Genomic DNA, 17,713 nt, shown 5'->3' with positions numbered 1-17,713 from the left:
CCTGCAAAACTATCTTGACTTAAAACCTTGTAAGAACAGACTGTTTCCTTCTATCAGATACAGGAAAAAACTTTCAAACCTTGAGGAAGACTCAACTATCTATTCAGAAACCTGAATCTACTTATGAAGTCTTGGTTAGCCTCCACAGACACCTTTCTCATCTTGGCAGAGTTCTCCAGAAAAAGATGATTTTACCTGGGAAGTTAAATCGTCCATCTCTCTGGCCCATAGGAGATAAGTTTGGGGGAGGTGTTGCACTGGGAGGGTTGGAAGACTGGAAAGGTGCTGGAGAAGATGGCGTGGAAGAGGTTGTAGAAGAGGGATTACTGCTGGAATCCAGATGATTTATTGCTGGTGGGTGCTCCTGGAATGCAGGAAAAGTCACTAATGAGTACATAACAAAAATATAGAGTTTCCATTAATGTTTAATGAAACGAGGAAGGCTGTCCCTAGCCTCAACACAACACAGTTTCTCTGAGTGAGGAGGAGGCTCAAGATGTGCACAACCAATGTTTAACAAGGAGGAAAAGTCATTCTAAAGACTCTTTGCAAAGTGAAAGCTAAAGTGCCATTCTTGTTCCAGCCAGTAAGATATTGCTGTGACCTCTCCTTATTGTAGTTCCTCACTGACTTTGAGGCAGAAGATTCACATCAGTCACTACGTACCTTTTTAGTGACTGCTTTGGGAAGAGTTCCAAACTGTGGTTCTGTTGGTCTGTCTACTGGATTGTTGATATCAGAAGGGACAGACTCTGTTCTCCTTATTTTGGTAACTGAAAAACAGGTTGGAGACGGGATGGAAAAAAACCTTTAATCAGACATTATTCTTGTGATGCCATCAGCTACTTTGATGTGCTAAGAATTTGTAGTAAACTTACTGGGAAAGAATGATATTCTACAAGCAGGTGCCTCTTTAGTACACTTGTTGTGACATTTCAATCTGAAAGAGAAACGTTAAATAGCACTGTTTTTTCCTATAAAGAAGCCTACCCATAATTTATATTATTTATGCAAATCTTAAGAATTCTGGAAAGTTCTAAGCCCCAAAGCAGATCCATGTGTTCATATGAAGAATCCCGTTATATGTATCATTAGGCTAATGAAAGTCAGATAGATACCCTAGCATCTGATTTATTTCTAATAGATTTATCTTCACTTATGCCTATCTTGAGACGGGGGACTGTGAAAATTTCAGCTCACTGGACTGAAAATCCAGAGAATCAAAACCAAATCCTTCTTGCTATACAGGCACTCAACATCCAGTACAAGATCTGCCTATGATCAAGTAGGTTCCCAGCCTAAATATTGGTACACCTAAGCAACCCACTGCCAGTTTGACTGTAAGAAGTAACACCGCTGTTAACAGTGCATCACATCTTGAGATATTTGTTACTGACAGACTTGAATGAATAAAACCTAAACTTCTTATGTAAAAGATCATCTTTGTGTGCTCACCTGCAGTACTTACACTTCACCCCAAACATCATGCTTTTCTGGCAAACTTGGCAAATCTGAGATAACCAAGACTTTGTAGAGAACCTAAGCAGAGGAAAGAGGGGAAAAAAAGTTAACCTAAAGAAAACTACATTTGTCGCTACAGACTCCTTTAGCATTTTCAGAAAAGGGCAAGTGGTGTTATGGAAGACTTCTCACTTTTCTGATCAATAGCAACTGAAAGAAGGCTAGCACTGATTCTGCTGGACTCTGGCTATCTTGAATGTCTTTACAAATCTGGAACCCAATTTACAGTGCGTGCAGTGATGGTGGTAAGAGTATTAACCTTTTTACTAAAAAGATCTGATAGGTTTGTTTGGCATTAGCACTAGCTGTCCCAGTTTTGGTTTGGATTTGGGAAGGGGGCATGCAGGAAACTACAAAGGAAGAAAAATGCTTTTTCCATGAAAGGAGGAAGGAGCAGCTTCCCTTTCATTTTTAGCAGCAGAAGCATTTTAGAAAAGGTACTGCTGCACAGTTCTTTTACTTAGGCTGATAAGTAGGATGAGGGGAAATGGTTTTAAGTTTTTGGAGGGGAGATTTAGGTTGGACATCAGGGGGAATTCTTTACTATGAGAGTGGTGAGGTTCTGGAACAGCAGCCCAGAGACATTGTGGATGCCCCATCCCTGGAGGTGTTCAAGGCCAGGTTGGATGGGGCCCTGGGCAGCCTGGTCTAGCATTAAATGGCAGGTTGGTGGCCCTGCATGTGGCAGGGGGTTGGAGATTCATGATCCTTGAGGTCCCTTCCAACCCTGGCCATTCTGTGATTCTGTGATTAGTTAGTCCTTTCACCCAGGACACAAGCCCCTAACAAAACATTACTGCTGTTGGTACACCAGTCACTGAAGAATCACAAGTCAGTTAGCTTTGGAAAAAGGATTTCATGAGCTGAACACATCAGAGATATTAAAAACAGAAGGAGCTGAAATAGAGATTGAAGGTTGAACTTGACAAATGAGGCACCCAACCCAACTTCAAGCGCATCTTTACTACTACAAACACACTACGATGCTGTTTTGGTCTGACCCCTCCTTTATTTCCTTTGTGGTTCCCACAGTACGTGTTGCTTACCTGTGTGTTACAGCTAAGCCAAAGTCTCTTCGTACCATTTGAGGGGATCCTTGGGAGAGTTCTGATGGAGAACAAAGATCTTTTAGGGAAGCGTTACCCACAAGCACACTTAACAGTTTAGATATAAACACAGTTACAGATAAAACTAGTAGCCATGACTTCTCTAGAAGCAAAGCTGAGATCAATTTGCCTTGTGCAGTAAAACTACAAGATAGTAGTGTTTTTCATACAGAGGCAATGTAAACTAAAATTTGGTGTCAGAATCATCATTCTTCCTTCCTTGCATTAAAATGTTATGTATTATTTTTAGGGGTTAAGTAAGCCCTAGGCCATTCTCATAACCAAGTGGGAAGTCGCACAATAGTTTGTTCCCAATTGACTTTCCACCAAAACCATCATCCAGTTTTCATGGAATCAGTAGATTTCAGTGTATTCTTTTATACTGTAAATTATTATCACCATTTTATAGACAGAACCAAGTGTGGCCCAGAAGAATAAAAAAAAATTCAGCTGGCATCACTTAGCTAGCCAATAAATGCAGAAAAGGAGAGCTACAGTCCAAAATCCCAGTCCAGTGCTCCAGTGGTTATACCAAAAAACTTCCTGGAAGCTCTCAAATATCAAGACTGCCATACTTCCTGAATTAAATCTGTAGACATTTTGTAAACTAGGAGAAAACTCAACCTGTAGGTATCAGCATAGGCTCAAGACGGGACACTGTCAATGCTTATAAAAGCCAGTCTCTCTCTTTGACCCTAGGTGGCACCAAATTCTTTTTTTTTTTTTTTTTTTTAAATAATTATTCCAGTGAACTTTTCAAGGCATCTGTTGTCTTCAGCATCTCACAATAGGCTGGACTGACTAGCTGTTCTTCCAAAGAATACTGCTGAGCAAGTGCGGACATCCAAACCACAACTGTCTGCATTCATCATCATAACATAAGTCATGACAAAAATATATAAATTTTGGAATTTAATGGGACATAAGAGAGCCCACAGTATAATTTTTAAAATAGACTATGTGCATAGAAGCACCAAAAATCTTAATTTGTTTTAACATTTTCTTATGCCTTTTCAATTCATTATATAAATTCCATCACTCTGCAGAGAGAAATGCTCCAATTTCTGCTTACACTTTCATTTTACAATTTTCTCTCTTTGTACTTTTTCCATTTTTGAAAGTAATTTCTGGGATTTGCTCTAAAGACTACAAGAGAAATGTGTGGTCCTTATATAAACTTCCATACTTGACAGAATGGTGAGGCACTTTCCTAGAGCTTCTAAGGTTATAAGTTCTGTGTCTAAGAGGCAGCTGCACACAGTCATGTTCAGTAGCATTAAAGCACCAAACGTGTCGGTGTATAAAAGCACAAGTCCTTGTCCTGCAGACTCTTGAATGTGTGAACAGACTCATCAGCAGAGGAATTCTACATTTAGGAATGTGCTGAAGCATTTCTCAAAAGGTCACACACGACTGTCTGGTTTCATCACAGAGACACTAGGCAGTGAATATCTGAAGACAAACGGTTAGATCTCTTTCTGGTACCAAGGGACACCAGTATCAGCTCTCAGAAGTCAAAGACAAACAGTTACACACAAACTCCTTGTTTTAGCCCTTAAACATCAGCATTCGTTTTTCCTGCTTTTGTCATCCGAAGAAATACAGGGTACAAAGACCCTGTAAGCATCCTGCAATTCTTCACAAAGGTAACAGGAGCTCTGGAATGCAAGGCCTTATTAAAGGGCTTTCACAGGCTGGACAGAGGTGACCATACTGCAGGCTGTTGACAATGACAGGTTCTTCTCTCCCAGTCAAGGAAATACAGACAAACCTGTAAAAATCTCTTACCGAACCTAGAGAACAAGAAGAAAAAAAAGCCTGGATCAGTCAAAAATAAATATTTAGCTTAAGAGTACCTGTCTTCATACAGAGGCATAGCTGTCACATAGATAGGTTTTCTTAAAGCTCACATTAGCAGCTAAAACACATCTTAAGATAAAATGTAAAAGGATACCAGCCACCTGAACTGAGAGGAACATTTAAGGTCAAAAGAGAATTGCAGGATATGGAATCGACTATTAGATATTTGAGAAAAAAAATGGTTGGGGCCTTTTCATAGCAGCAGTCATCCCAACCTCCCAGGAAGGTGCAATTTCAAATAAGGAAACTATTAGTGAGCCAGTTTTGTGGTTATCCTAGAATATCCCACTGATACCGACTGTAAGACTGCAGTGAAACCACAACCAGGCAGCTGGCCACCAGCATCAGAACTGGAGCACCGAATGCCTGTTGGGATGAATACAGCTCTTCAGTGCCCAAGGGGAAGGAAGCATCATGCTTACTTGATTGGAGGAACATCATCTATCCTGTTTCCCAGCTGTGATTCATGGGACTTGCTCCTTGTGAGGGTTGGAAAATTAGGTAGCAGCTGAAAAACTTTCCGGCAAGGAGGAGGAGGAGTCCGTGGTGGCTTCAACTTGTGCCGTCTCTTGGCTTGAGGAGTGGTTGGGGGAGTGATGGTGATGCTATGAGGAGTCCTTGGTGTTAACTTTCCACCGTGTGCAGGGAAGGCAAAAGGGTCCAGGAGGTTATCTGCATAGATAGAAGGTCCGTGACTCGAGGCAAGAGAATCTGAAGATGAGATTGTAGACACCGACACCGATCGTGCCTGCGGGCCGTTGCCCTTGGGAAGGTTCATTGCACTGTGAGTCCACGTGGGCGCAGAGGAGCAAGGGCACTCAGTTGTGTTGGTAGAGCTGTTCTCTCGGCGTGCTTCAGAAAGATTCATCAGCACATCATCTTTTAACTCCCCACCTGTTCAGCAACCATAGCAATGTTAGGTTAGAAAGAAAAGAAAACAAAAATGCTGGCACACAATACTGCGTGATGCAGCGTTAGGCTTTGAGGTGTTTTTTTCCCCTTCTTTGCATCCAGTCAAGTAATTGCTTCTCCTCTCCTAAGATCCATCTATGCCATCAGCTAAAGTTAACCTTTAAAACAAGGACTGCATTAGTTACCCTTTTTTCGTATCTCAAATTCTAAACTAAAATACATTTTAGAAGATCTTATGTTCTAACATAGGTTGAATTTTAACAGATTAAGTGGTAGTTATGTATCTAGGCTTCAAAAAAAAAAAAAAAACCTCTCAAAACACAGAATTATTATTATTTTTTTTAATGAAAAAAGAGGAACATTAATACAAGTGTACCTGCATTTGGGCTAGATGCCAATGCCTTCTGAACAATGGCTGATATTGCTACATATGGATGGGAAATATTTGACAATGCAGGACAAGAAAGATTAGAAAAAAGGAAACATGAAATTGAACTGTTTGATGGCTTTTCCATTAGCTAATCTTTATGATTTGTGAATGATATAAGCTGTCATAATTCCAACAGGAAACAACACCTTTCAGTGACAGATGAGTAACTGTTACAAAGAAAGATCTGATGCACAGGACTGCCAGTATGCTGGTATGCCATGTCTGATACAGATGGAATTTACAGTGCTGTGAAGGTAGCCCTGGGAAGGTGGCAGGGGAAGATGGTGAAACAGCACTCTGGGAATCTTGAGGTTGTTCTTAAGTAATTTAGTCAGATCCACTGGACACGTGCATTCCTAATTAAACAGACAGTGTCCTTCTTTCCATAATTTCAGTGTAAATCAAAGTTCTTTCTAGCTCTTACATCTGCTACTGGAATTTGGCTAATGATTATATCAATTTCCAGTCAGAAAAATAGCAGGAAGGAAGCAGCTTTAAAGAGAAGTAAGTCAATTGGCACCCTGCAAGCTACGCAGTGATAAAGGGTTGTCAGAGCAATGTTCTGCTTTTCCAAAGAATTAAGCTGAAAAACACCCAGGTTTCTGAGCTACATCATATGAAACTGAATTACCTTCTCTCTGAGCTGGCAATATCTGGGGAGAGCAGTTTGCATTTGTTAGGTCCAGGATACTAAATGATGGAAGATTCACTGCAGCATCAGACCGAAGTCTGAACACAGAGGGAACAATCATACAGTCTGTTGAGTTGGAGAGTCTATTTCTACATACATTTATTTCCAGAGCTGAAAATATTGTCAAAAAACCAAATCTCATTCATAGCTTTAGATGCACTTGATTGCTCTAATTTCATGCAGATCCAAGAGCTATAACCTGACATCAGTTATAGCATATAGCCAAAGACACAAAGGTTTCTGGAGATTGTCTCAAATGAAAGGAAGAAGGATGTGATCTGGGTTGCTGAGAAACTAATTCCGTAGGAAAAAAAGCAGTCCTATACCTGATCCAGTCACCTTCCTTAAACAGCTCAGTGCCCCATTGAGTCTGGAGCACTCCTCATCTCTGGCGCCACATCTCTTCATTGTTTCTTTCACCTTTGATTCATTCATTTCAAGTAAGGCATCTAAGGTTAGCTCCTCTGGTATTCTCTGCAGGAGGAAAAAAAAAAGTCAATATACTTTTTCATATATACCAATGATAAGACTGTCATCTTTGATGCAAAGTAGTGCCACTGTCTCACTGCCTGGTCTGACTCATGATTTACTCACTTGGTAGTGTATCTCTCGTAGGGATCAGTGGGTCAGTAGTGATCACACAGCAGCAAGTGCTCAGAATGTGCTCTCCGCTCTCTCTACACCAAGAGAGATCAGGCACATGCTTGGGTGTGCTCTGTATCACTAGGATGTCATTGTCCTTCGCCAGTATTTAAATCAGGATTAGAGCTGACTGAAATATTCTTCTTTCCTTCCCCTGTGGAAAGTTTTCACTCAGTATTTTTTAAAAGTTACTAATTAAAGTTATCTATATCATTAAAACAAAGCAGGCCAAAAATCTGGAAAAAAAAACAAACTGGCAAATATTTGGTTTTCACTGGAGAAATGAAAAGTTCAAACGGAATGGAAAATGTCTTCTTTCATCAAGAGAAAGAATGTTTTGATAGAGATACTGATCTCCTTAAGCAATTTTACTTTCACTAGAGGAGCAGCCTTACTGATACCCTTAGAAAGATACTTGTGTAGATCTCCTTGTGCCTCTTAATACCCCAAACCCCCAAAAAGATAATCAAGCAGACACAAAAGGTACAGGATTCTGGAAAGTATGAAATGATCGGACGTTCCCTAACAAAGTTAAGCTCTCTGCTCCCTCATTCAAATGTTTCCAGCGTAAGTCTGCAGCAATTGTAGTTAATAAACAAAACCAGGATACTTAGTGCAGATACCCAGGAATTTCCCTTGCAGTTTTGCCTAAACAAACCTCACTGCTGCCTGTTCTCACGATGAGATCACAAATTTCACAATATTTGGCCTCCTTCCTGAAGTTTCAGCTGCTGGAACCGTGCTACATAACAAGGTTTCAACCTCTATTTAAGTAGGAAACAGACTGTATCTGTTTGAAAATAAAAAGCTTGAAATCTTGTGGACATTTAACACCAACCCTTCAAACCCTAAAAGGCTGCAAATCAAATTTGAGTGTGCATTGATTAATTTGTTTTAAGATCACACCTCTCACAATCCCGACTAGGGACAGAAGTTAGCCTGGGTCCTAAAATCAACAGATGAATCAAAACAGCTGCCATTGCTTTGACACAGGCAGCTGGTCTTAAACATTCTGAAATGCTCAAGTAGAGGTACTGAGAGTGCTCCACTAATCACACCATACTTCTAAAGTGATTAAGAGATAAAGTTAACCTGCCTTAATTCAGGCATTTCAATGCTAAACATCTTACATTTGAACTAACTTTCCTAAAATCCACCACTTAAATATTCCAGCACGCAGCCAGCCCAGCTTTGTTCACAAAGCTCCCCAGCCAAACTGAACTAATTCCAAAATTAAACCAAGTTTGTCTGACAGTGAGCTGTTTCCCAGCACCCTCTGGTTCCACTCCTCTGCACGCAGAGAGCAGCTCACAGAAGCATCTTTGTTCAGCACAATCACAAGGCTGGCTGTGATGCAAGATGCCGGCCTCGCAGTGATGGGAGCAGCCGTGGCACAAGCGCGATGCATCCCCGCAAGATGGGAGCGGGGTGTCAGAGGGACGGGGTCAGCCAGACACATCCCAGCACTGCCAGTCCCGTACCTACAAACACCTAAAACAGGGCAGAAAGCCTTCAACCACCACGGGTGCCCCTGCTTTCTAAAGCAAAGATGTTACCTCTTCCATTAAAGCGTAAGGGAAAGCCAGTGCCTCTTGCGAGACACGCTCATCCCACTTCAGGCTTTTACACAGTCACAGAACAAGCAGGATTACAGCGATGTCATCCTTGAATTATCTCAAAACATTTCCTCACTACCACCACTCCCTGAGCTGAGATGACACAGCTGCTGCTTTAAGCAGTGGCCTCACACAGCTCTCAGTATGAGCTCCCGAGTCACATTACCCAGTGCCACCTCACTTTCCTATCCTTTGCATGACACAGAAGTAACCAGTAACTTGTTAGAGCTGTTCGTAAGTCAATCAGTAAAATGAGATAGACTAAGATTTCCTCAGGAACCTGAACATGTCCACCACAGACGACCCCACCCAGGCCCAGGCTTCAAGCAGTACTGTGAGCAGATGAAATGCGGGGCCAGCCAGGATGGGACGCGATGGATAGAGGAGGTGGGGATCAGATTCCCTCTGCTCCTACTCTGTGGAGGCCCCAAATTGGAAAAGCACTGCTGATCTGCAGTGCTAACATTCGGGCTGATGATTGGCACAGGGGGTATCAAGGCTTGGCAGCTAATTATTCCAGTGAGCCACAATACTTTGTAACAGCAGGTGTAGCATCACATGCCAAAAACTGAGCAAGTTCTCCTTGCTCAGCTTAGAGATTGCAGTTAAGTCAGTAAAGGAAATCCCAATAAAATATCATATTTTAAATATGTAGAGGCTAGAAAAAAGAAGGAAGTCAGTTTGTTCTGCAAGCCTACCTCCCTCCAGGTACCCAGGATGCAGTCAGGTTCTTTTCTATCTATTCTCCTTTTACAAGGAAGGCAGAGTACAGCAGTTACCCAGGGCATGTGCCACAGCACTTCTGAGCCTTGTTAACCCATAGTTAACATAGTTAACCTAACCCATAGTTAGTCCTCAGTGGAGTATGACATGGTCTATTAGGCCTTCATACAAAAACAAAACAAAAAACAAAACAAAAAAACAAAAAAAAAAAAACAAAAACCAGTATATTCTGAATGTGTGATTCAAGTCATATCAGCGAGGAAGAACTGACTATTTTTTACTTATCCCAAATTAGCTCTCCTGGTTGTGCTAGTATAGACAAGGCTTCAGTGGGGAATTCCAATTCCCTACTGCAGGAGGTATGAGGAATGGCATCTGGGCTCAGCTCTGGCTCCTACGAGCACATGCTCATTGGTCCCCGGGGACAGTCCACAAACACAAAATTGTTCATCTCCACCAGTACAGATGGGTGGGGATGGTGGGAAGGAGTTGCCACAATGGTCTCTGAGCGGAGCTGAGTCCTGCACAGCAGCATTTGGAGCCCCACAGGTCCTTCTCTCATTCCCACAGGAAAACCTTAACACCAGTTTTTAAGAAATGACAAAGCACTCCAAGCTACTGCCTTTATACAAGTGCTCGGGCATCTCTTCCTTTGCGGTACACAGTTGCTGCGGAGGACTTGAACTCTGTCACCCCAAGGCTGACCAGTTTCACTTCCGCCAGCAGCACTGTGCTCTGTGCCTCAGTGCATGCAACACGAGGCACAGCCCAGCACTGCATGGAAGCTCACTGCTGGCTTTGCTCTCCATCCTAAGTGTGCTTTCACCCTGGCACACCCTGGCAGTGCAGCCTGCTGTAAGCTCATCTCCTTGCTGGGCCAGCACGCAAAGTCCAATCTACTCTTTTGCTCAATAGTTTAATTTTAGAAAGACAGCATAACAAGTTGTAGGAAAGTATAAGTACAGAAAAGGAGATTATGTTTAAACAGCCCCAATGACCTTGAGCTGGGAGAGCTCAGACTTTCTGAACCTGCTGCCACACAACAAAAGAAATAAGCCTTCAAAGAGGGGGAGGGAGGGGAAGTAAGAGGCTTTCTTTAAAGAACCACTCGTGTTGCACATATACGTGCAAATATGTGGCTTAGTATAAAACTGGCCAACATGAGCCCCTACGATCAGCCTTACATAATTTACCTGTGTTATCCTCCCAGCCAGCGTGACAGTGATGAGGGTCACCAGTTCAAGATGGAGCTTAAAACATGCCCCGCTGATGCTCTGGCTCAGCTGTTGAGCTGGGCTCCAGCCCCCCCCGGTGCAAGTGCAATTCTGAGCACTTCAGAAGCAGTTACTGACATTTTTCAGCACTGACAGTGAGCAATATGGGTTCAACAGACTCTTCACCTCATTCTTCACAGGTGCTGTGGCTTTAAAATAAATGCAGCTTGTAGGCTTGCATTAGGGCCAAGCTAAGTGCCATCTCCCCAGGTGCACCTTTCCTTGCTTACAGAATAACACAGCATGCTGCAAGATATTCACATACTACTCCAATAGTAAGGCAAAATTTATTAAAGGGAAAAAAAAGTACATCTAGAAACTGCTGCTTTCAATCTTTCAGCACCTCAGAACAGCACCAACAAAACTTACAGCCATACTCACATAAGCTGTGCAGCAGAAACAATGTTAAAAAAAAGCCCAAACCAGGAAGAGAACTTCTCTACAAAGCTCGCCTGCTTATCAGACATACAGACTCTGCACTTTGTAACATCCATGTTTAAAGAGGAGAGAGGCAAACCAGAGCATCCCAGAAGCCATCCAAAGGTTACTCTGAATTAGCCAGGGTGAAGAGTTCATGATGGCATCATGTCTTTAATCTTGTCTGGTGTCCAACTTAAATCCTTGAAACATGGCAAAAATGCTGATATCTATCACAGTGGATGAGATATTTTTGGTAAAGATTTTTTAGATAAGCCTACAGAGCTAATGCTGCTGGTACTTGGACAAATCAGCCTGACCTGCCCCTCAACCTAGTAGGCACGGCTCTTCCTGTAAAGACAGACAGTTGACAAGGCCCCAAGTATCTCCTCTTAAATCAATACATTCTCTCACCAGCCATCCTCCTGTGAAGCAGCAAATGTTAAAAGAGAAAGCTCATTACGTAAGGTGCTTAAATTCCCACTGACAGCTCTAAGCAAAGCACATCAGGATGCTCTTAAGAACATTTTGTGCCTGATGATTTTTCCTTTGCTCTGGTTTACTGGTGTCCAGTGAAGAAGTTACTGAAAAATCGTTCTGTTCTTAGATTTCTGAAGATTTTATGGGCATTCTGGAACGCCTCCCACAGTGAATTTCTAACTTGCATTAAATTGTATGTACATGCTATGGTTTTGCTTAACATCTTCACCGTTTCAGCTCTCACACAACCAGTGGGCAGAGAGAAGCTGACAGTCTCAGGGCAGTTCCACTCTGCTCTTTGCGGACAGGAGCTGTAGCTTTTCTGTAGGAAGGCAGGTGTACGGCTGCAGCATCTCACTGCAGTCTGGGGGGCCATGTGAGCCTCCCTGACCCCAAAGTGCCAAAGTGGCTCGGTGCTGCGAGGGGCACCCGCCTGCCATGGCAGGGCCAGTGAGCCCTGACAGCAGCAGGGAAAGGCTGCTCACACTGGGGAGTGGCCTCTGCTGGCACATGGTTATGAAGTACAGGTGCACAAAGCCTGCATGACAGAGTTCATTTGCATGCACATAATTAGCAGATTCAGGATCTCAGCTATCTAGCTATCGAGTCAGAGCTTCTGCTGTCAGAGCCATGGAAATCCCAGACAGATATCCTTACAGGAGATGAGAGGACACACCTGTGGAAACCTGACAGGGTTGGGCGGATCTGCCTCTGGTATTCCCCCAGCCAAAGTAAAGATGGACACACAGAAATGCCACACCTTTCCTCAAACAACTGCTCAGCATGATCCGCTGCAACCAAAGCCCAGTCCAACCAGCAAAACCATGGGCCATGACCTAAGATATCAGTGCTGCACTGGGGCCTCATCCTGTACAGCCTCTCAGAGGGACAGCAGAAGGCTCCTAAGTTCATTCTTACTCAAGGCACAAATCTGCTCTGCTGCTGTGTGCCAAGAGCTGCCCCTGGCTTGCTCAGGAACCAATCTGCCCCTCCCTATGCAGGACAGTTATCTGTACTAAAAACAGCTTTCCAGACTTGATTGACTGGAACCCGTGCTACACAGTGAGCAGGGCTGGCTCAGACATGCTTCAGGAGATAAAGAGTGACTGTGTTTCTAATTTACTTTTTTAAGATGATGACAAGTTATATGTGGGAACAGAATATTGATATTTCTGGGAAGAACAAGAGAAAAGGCAGAGAATTTTTTCTATGCTAAAGAAAGTAAGTTAATAGAGATTTTTTAAATCGCTTTTATTTGGAAGACATGCTGCAAGCCCAGAACCCAGTAAATAGCTCTGCAAGAAACTCCTTCAATCCAGCTGGGAGTGAGGCTCACATCCTCTTTTCTTCCCACTCTCCTCAATTCCCAACTCCAGCTCTCAAGAGGAGCATGGCAATCCAGAACAGGGTATCTTCCCAGGTACGTTTACAGAGCAACTTTCACCCACTGAAGACAACTACATAACTTTCTGTAGATTTCCCTCACCCACATTTTTTCATTCTCAGTTCAACTATCTCTTTTTCCCAGTTTCAGTCCACCATATTTAGCTATATATGCACCATTTTTTGTAGTAACTTACACACACACAGTGCTAATCCTCCTCCAAATCTCCTAGCCAAAAACAAGGCATTTCCTAGAAAAATGCTCTATTTAAAAAGAAAAAAAAGAAGCCACAGAACAATATTAGGCCAGCTCCAAAGCAGAACCTCCTCTACAGCAGCCGCTGTTTCCTACCATACAAATCTGTCTGGCAACTGATTAGAGGCACAGTAACAAAGAAACAGAAATAGCGTGAGTTAGGGCAGGGGGTTCCTTTTTTCCTTACCCCTCCAAATCGTGTATTCACAGACAGCAAACAGGATCACAAAGTCAACACTCGTATTTACCACCTACCTCCAAGTTTTCTAGGTCCACACAGAACAGCCCTTTCACTCTGCGCAGCATGACTGGCTGACTGTTATCCATGTTCACAGGAGCTTGAGCTGTCACCCAATGCCATAAACAGTGCATTGTTATTACTATAATCTCTTCCAGAACTAAAGGATTTTACAAGCAGTCATTATTCTTGTTTTAAATATAGGTTTTCAAAGAAAGAAAGGAGCCCAACAACAAGACAGCAATTATAACAGCAAGAGCTTTCAAGCTTCACAATGTCTAGAACAAGTCACTGGGCAAAAATAGGCTTCGGTCTGGACTGGAGGAGTCAGCAGATATTCTAATTTAGAGCTGCTGCTCTATTTCTGACGGGAGAGCCAGGGAGCTTCTGTACTTCCCTGCATGGCAGCTTTATTTGGGAGAGAGATGGGGGCGGGGGAAAGGAAGGAGGAGGAGGTGGGAGAGGGTGAAAAAGAGCATTGTTTCTCTAACTGCTGAGCTAAAAAACTGCTTTGCAATTAGGCTGTTTTTCAAAGGTGTTATGTCAGAGATTAGCACAATCTTGCAGTGCTCCCTCCAGCAACCCTAGAAATGCAAAGGAAACCAGAACCGTTTAAAAAAGCAAAGAAACCCAACAAAACAACAAACAGCCCATGGACTCAGGCCTGTCTCCTGAAGCAAGCAGTGGGCCGCAGGCAAGCCCTTCACCTGTGCACGCCTCCACTGCAACACCAGACCTCGGAGGCGGCCGCAGCAGAGCCCTGTTGCAGCTGGAGGCTTCTGAGGATCACAGAGGGGAAAGTTCTCCAACTCTACAGTTAGTTAGCAACTTTTTCAGTCAGTTTCAGAGCCTAAAAGTCCTAGAAAAAAGAAAGCTATGTGCCTTATGTGAAAAGATTATTACAATTGTGAGGTTATCTTTCTCCCTGTAGTGTTGAAACCCAGTGTAAGTATTTCAGTTTTACAGACAACTATCAGACTCTTAGAGATGTTCAGTGATTCCCCAGAGTAAATGTACAGTAGCAGCAGAACCAGGTATGGGACTTGAATACATCCCCACTTTCGTTGTCTGGCCCACTCAACTCTCTCTTTAAGGCTCCCTGATGGCTGCTCCCCACTCACCGCACAGACTGTGCATAATGCTAAGGGCAGCCACTTTGTATTTCATAATAGCTAATCTATTAAAGCACCTTCTGTCAGTGACTGCCCTTTTCAAATGATTCACCTGAAGTGTTGTTCACATGCATGAGATCTGAGCAACAGCAGGAATGATCCCATGACACCTCTAACATTTCTGAAAGACAGTCGCCCATCATGGACAGACATCTCTACTCAAAAATAACTGTAAAGACTAAATGTATTGCCCAGGTAATCTAAACACAGCAGGAGCTCTCAGCAGCTACATGAAGTGGATGCAGAACTTTTAAAAAATAGCCACAGACTTGGAATCATGGAGCAATTTCATTAAATGTACACCTTGTATTTCTGACCCACGGAACAGAAGGAAAAACAGTTTATACCTTGGTCACTGACTGGGAGAAGGTAATAAGCACAAATAAAAAGAGTGAACAGTTGGAAAATGTTCTCTTCCCGACTTGGATCAAAACCAAATTTGCTCATCTTTAGTGACTACACATACAGGACACTCCCCTGAATTATCAGGTTGTGGCAGATTTGAATTATCCACCTCCCTTCTCCCTGCTCACTCCACCTCTTCATCCCTTCCCCCGGTTTTGCAGGCACCACAAAGGATTTCAAAAAGAGCTACAAAGACATTCTTTTAGGCTCAAGCAATTCCAGTAACCCTAGAAACCAACAATAGTTGTGAGCCTGGCAGTTTGGCCACGGCAACAGGCTGCTTTTCTGTTCTGTCACTGCCTCTGCTGCACCTTCAGCTGTGCCACCCAAACCCTCACTGGGCTGGAGGACAATATCCATTCTAAAGCATCACTTTTAAAATAAACAGTAGTAAATAAAAGGTACAGCTCTGTCTCTAACTCATCCTATTTCACCAGAACCTGTTCAGTTACAGCAGGATGAATCTGGAATAACTTTCATAGAAATCTGCTGAATTTTTCATTTAGTCTTTTTACAGGCAGATTCCTGATGAAGTCAAAGAAATCGTGGCTTGTGTAAGGATCAAAGGAAATTGAGTGCAAACACTGAGCCAAAAAATGTGAAAAAAGAATGGAAAAAGCCTTTTCTGCTTTGTTTAGCTGCCAGTAGAATGAGCTCTACTTATACTACTGTTAATGTTATGCAGAACAGAACTTTCCCCAGTACAGAACAGCACAGATAAGTCATGCACAGGCCAAACCCAATGAAACAGTCCCAACCCTGAGGTTCTACTTATCACCTAAACAGAGGCAGGATTTCAGACTCTTAAAAAAAAATGCGTCCAGACAGGAGCTGGGGGCGTTGTCTTGTCTGGTCATTGCTGATTCCAGCAAGAGTATCAGATTATTCTGTGCAGTAAAAGGATCTCCAGTGATTTGCATGTTAAGAATTAAATGATAAAGAATCTGTAAAGATCAGAAATGTTCACGGTCTGTGAGCATGAACAGCTGATGCTGGCCACCACACAGAACACCAGAGGAGTTATTCATTTCATTCTTTCGCAGTGATGCAATGCTCTTTAGTATCAGTTTGAACCAGACTTCACTCACAGGAGGAGGCTTTGTGTGAAACAAAAAAAATCAACACGATTATTTGTTTCTGAGTAAAGACTCCCACTCTGTCAAAATCCAGACCACAGCTTCACAGCTGCCCAGAAAACTAACTCAAACCCAGCAGGCAGCTGGGAAAGTCACATATGAGGGGGCAGGAAGGTTCTGTGCAGATGGTTGCTTCTGCTTACCTGTACAACTTCTTTCCTCACATTGACAATGTCTAACCAGTCATTGAATCTCGGGTAGCTGTTGAGCTCTGCTGTCCTGTCATTCAGGGGCACACTCAGCTTGCACTGCCGCTGTCGGTGGATGTAGTCAATCAGTTTCACCTGTTGGAATCCAGAAAGCAAACCATTAAGTTCCTTGGGAAAAGCTGTCATCTTCACAGGCTTGCATAGTACCAAGGCAAAGGAGATACTCGTCTGTGATATAATGATGACATGCTCCTACAGGCACTCAGAGAAGCTCCTACATGGAAGCATTTACCTCACAGAGAGCATCTTTAGTATTTCAGGAGAAGGCAGTGCAGAAGTTTCTCAGAGCTATGTTACATATGCAGAAGCTTCCCAAAAGTACACTGCGTATTCAGTGACTGCTTTCAAGCAGGACCTCCTATTTCCTTGGTACAAAGACTCAGCAGAGCTTCCTTATCTCCTCGGTTCAGCGACACAGCTCCTTCTGTTACCTGAACGAATTGCAGGCCAGGGTATCCATCAACAAACACTAGCAAGCTTCATAATATTGTTACAGCTTGTATCAGTAGGACCCTGTAGGGCCCATTCCTGCAGGACACAACGCGAAATCCGTATCAACAGAAGTCCTGGGAGCGGCTGGGCATCTCGATAAAATATGAAAGGGCATCCCAGCCATTTGAAACAATTAACTACATTCAGATTAACAGCACTGCGCAGATAGATGCAACCTCATGCTGGATGCTGTGGGCACTGCTAGGGTAACATGCCGGATTCCCTGTCCTCTGACCCATTGCTCCCATATGTTTGCTGCACTCTCTTTCATCTGGCCTTCATTTGGAATAGGAAGTCAGTGAGGCAGGAGTAACCAGTGTACCCAGAGATTCCAAAGCCCGCAATCTGATGAATATTTCTACTACAAAATCAGATTAGAAACAATATCTTCTTAAAATTAAAATTTAAGATTTATTCCAAAACTTTGATTGCCCATCTCGTGCTTAATGCACTACTCAGAAACTGACATCTCAAGCCCAGAATATAAAAATGACAAGAAGGAATATAATAATTTGTACTTTATGTTTGCTTATCAAAAACAAAATACTCTCAAAAGACTTTTCACTATGTCACACATTCCTATGGGGGAGACTTAAGCTTCAAAACAGTGCCTCAAAGCAAGTTAGCTGATCCATGATTTGCAAATGAAAACATGTCCTTAGTCAATAAATTGTAGCATTTGGGACAAGATTAGACTATAAATGAAAAAATAAACACAAATTCTTTCTCCACTAAAATCTCTCTCCCCTT

General features: G+C 42.8%; 1 protein-coding gene across 1 annotated transcript in view; it reads right to left on the bottom strand.

Moving 5' to 3' along the window:
* KSR1 (kinase suppressor of ras 1) overlaps window positions 1-17,713 on the bottom strand; it is a 57,785-nt gene that overhangs the window by 14,200 nt on the left and 25,872 nt on the right. The window contains exons 2-10 of the mRNA XM_085240585.1: window positions 16,406-16,546; window positions 6,847-6,994; window positions 4,910-5,381; window positions 4,416-4,420; window positions 2,568-2,628; window positions 1,456-1,539; window positions 879-940; window positions 667-773; window positions 196-364 (exon numbers count right to left, since the gene is read on the bottom strand). Coding sequence (XP_085096711.1) covers window positions 196-364; window positions 667-773; window positions 879-940; window positions 1,456-1,539; window positions 2,568-2,628; window positions 4,416-4,420; window positions 4,910-5,381; window positions 6,847-6,994; window positions 16,406-16,546 — 1,249 coding nt within the window. The remainder of the gene's footprint in view (window positions 1-195; window positions 365-666; window positions 774-878; window positions 941-1,455; window positions 1,540-2,567; window positions 2,629-4,415; window positions 4,421-4,909; window positions 5,382-6,846; window positions 6,995-16,405; window positions 16,547-17,713) is intronic.

Source organism: Meleagris gallopavo, chromosome 21, assembly GCF_905368555.1.
Source record: "Meleagris gallopavo chromosome 21, MGAL_WU_HG_1.1, whole genome shotgun sequence".
NCBI lineage: Eukaryota > Metazoa > Chordata > Aves > Galliformes > Phasianidae > Meleagris > Meleagris gallopavo.
This window is presented reverse-complemented; position numbering and strand designations above follow the sequence as displayed.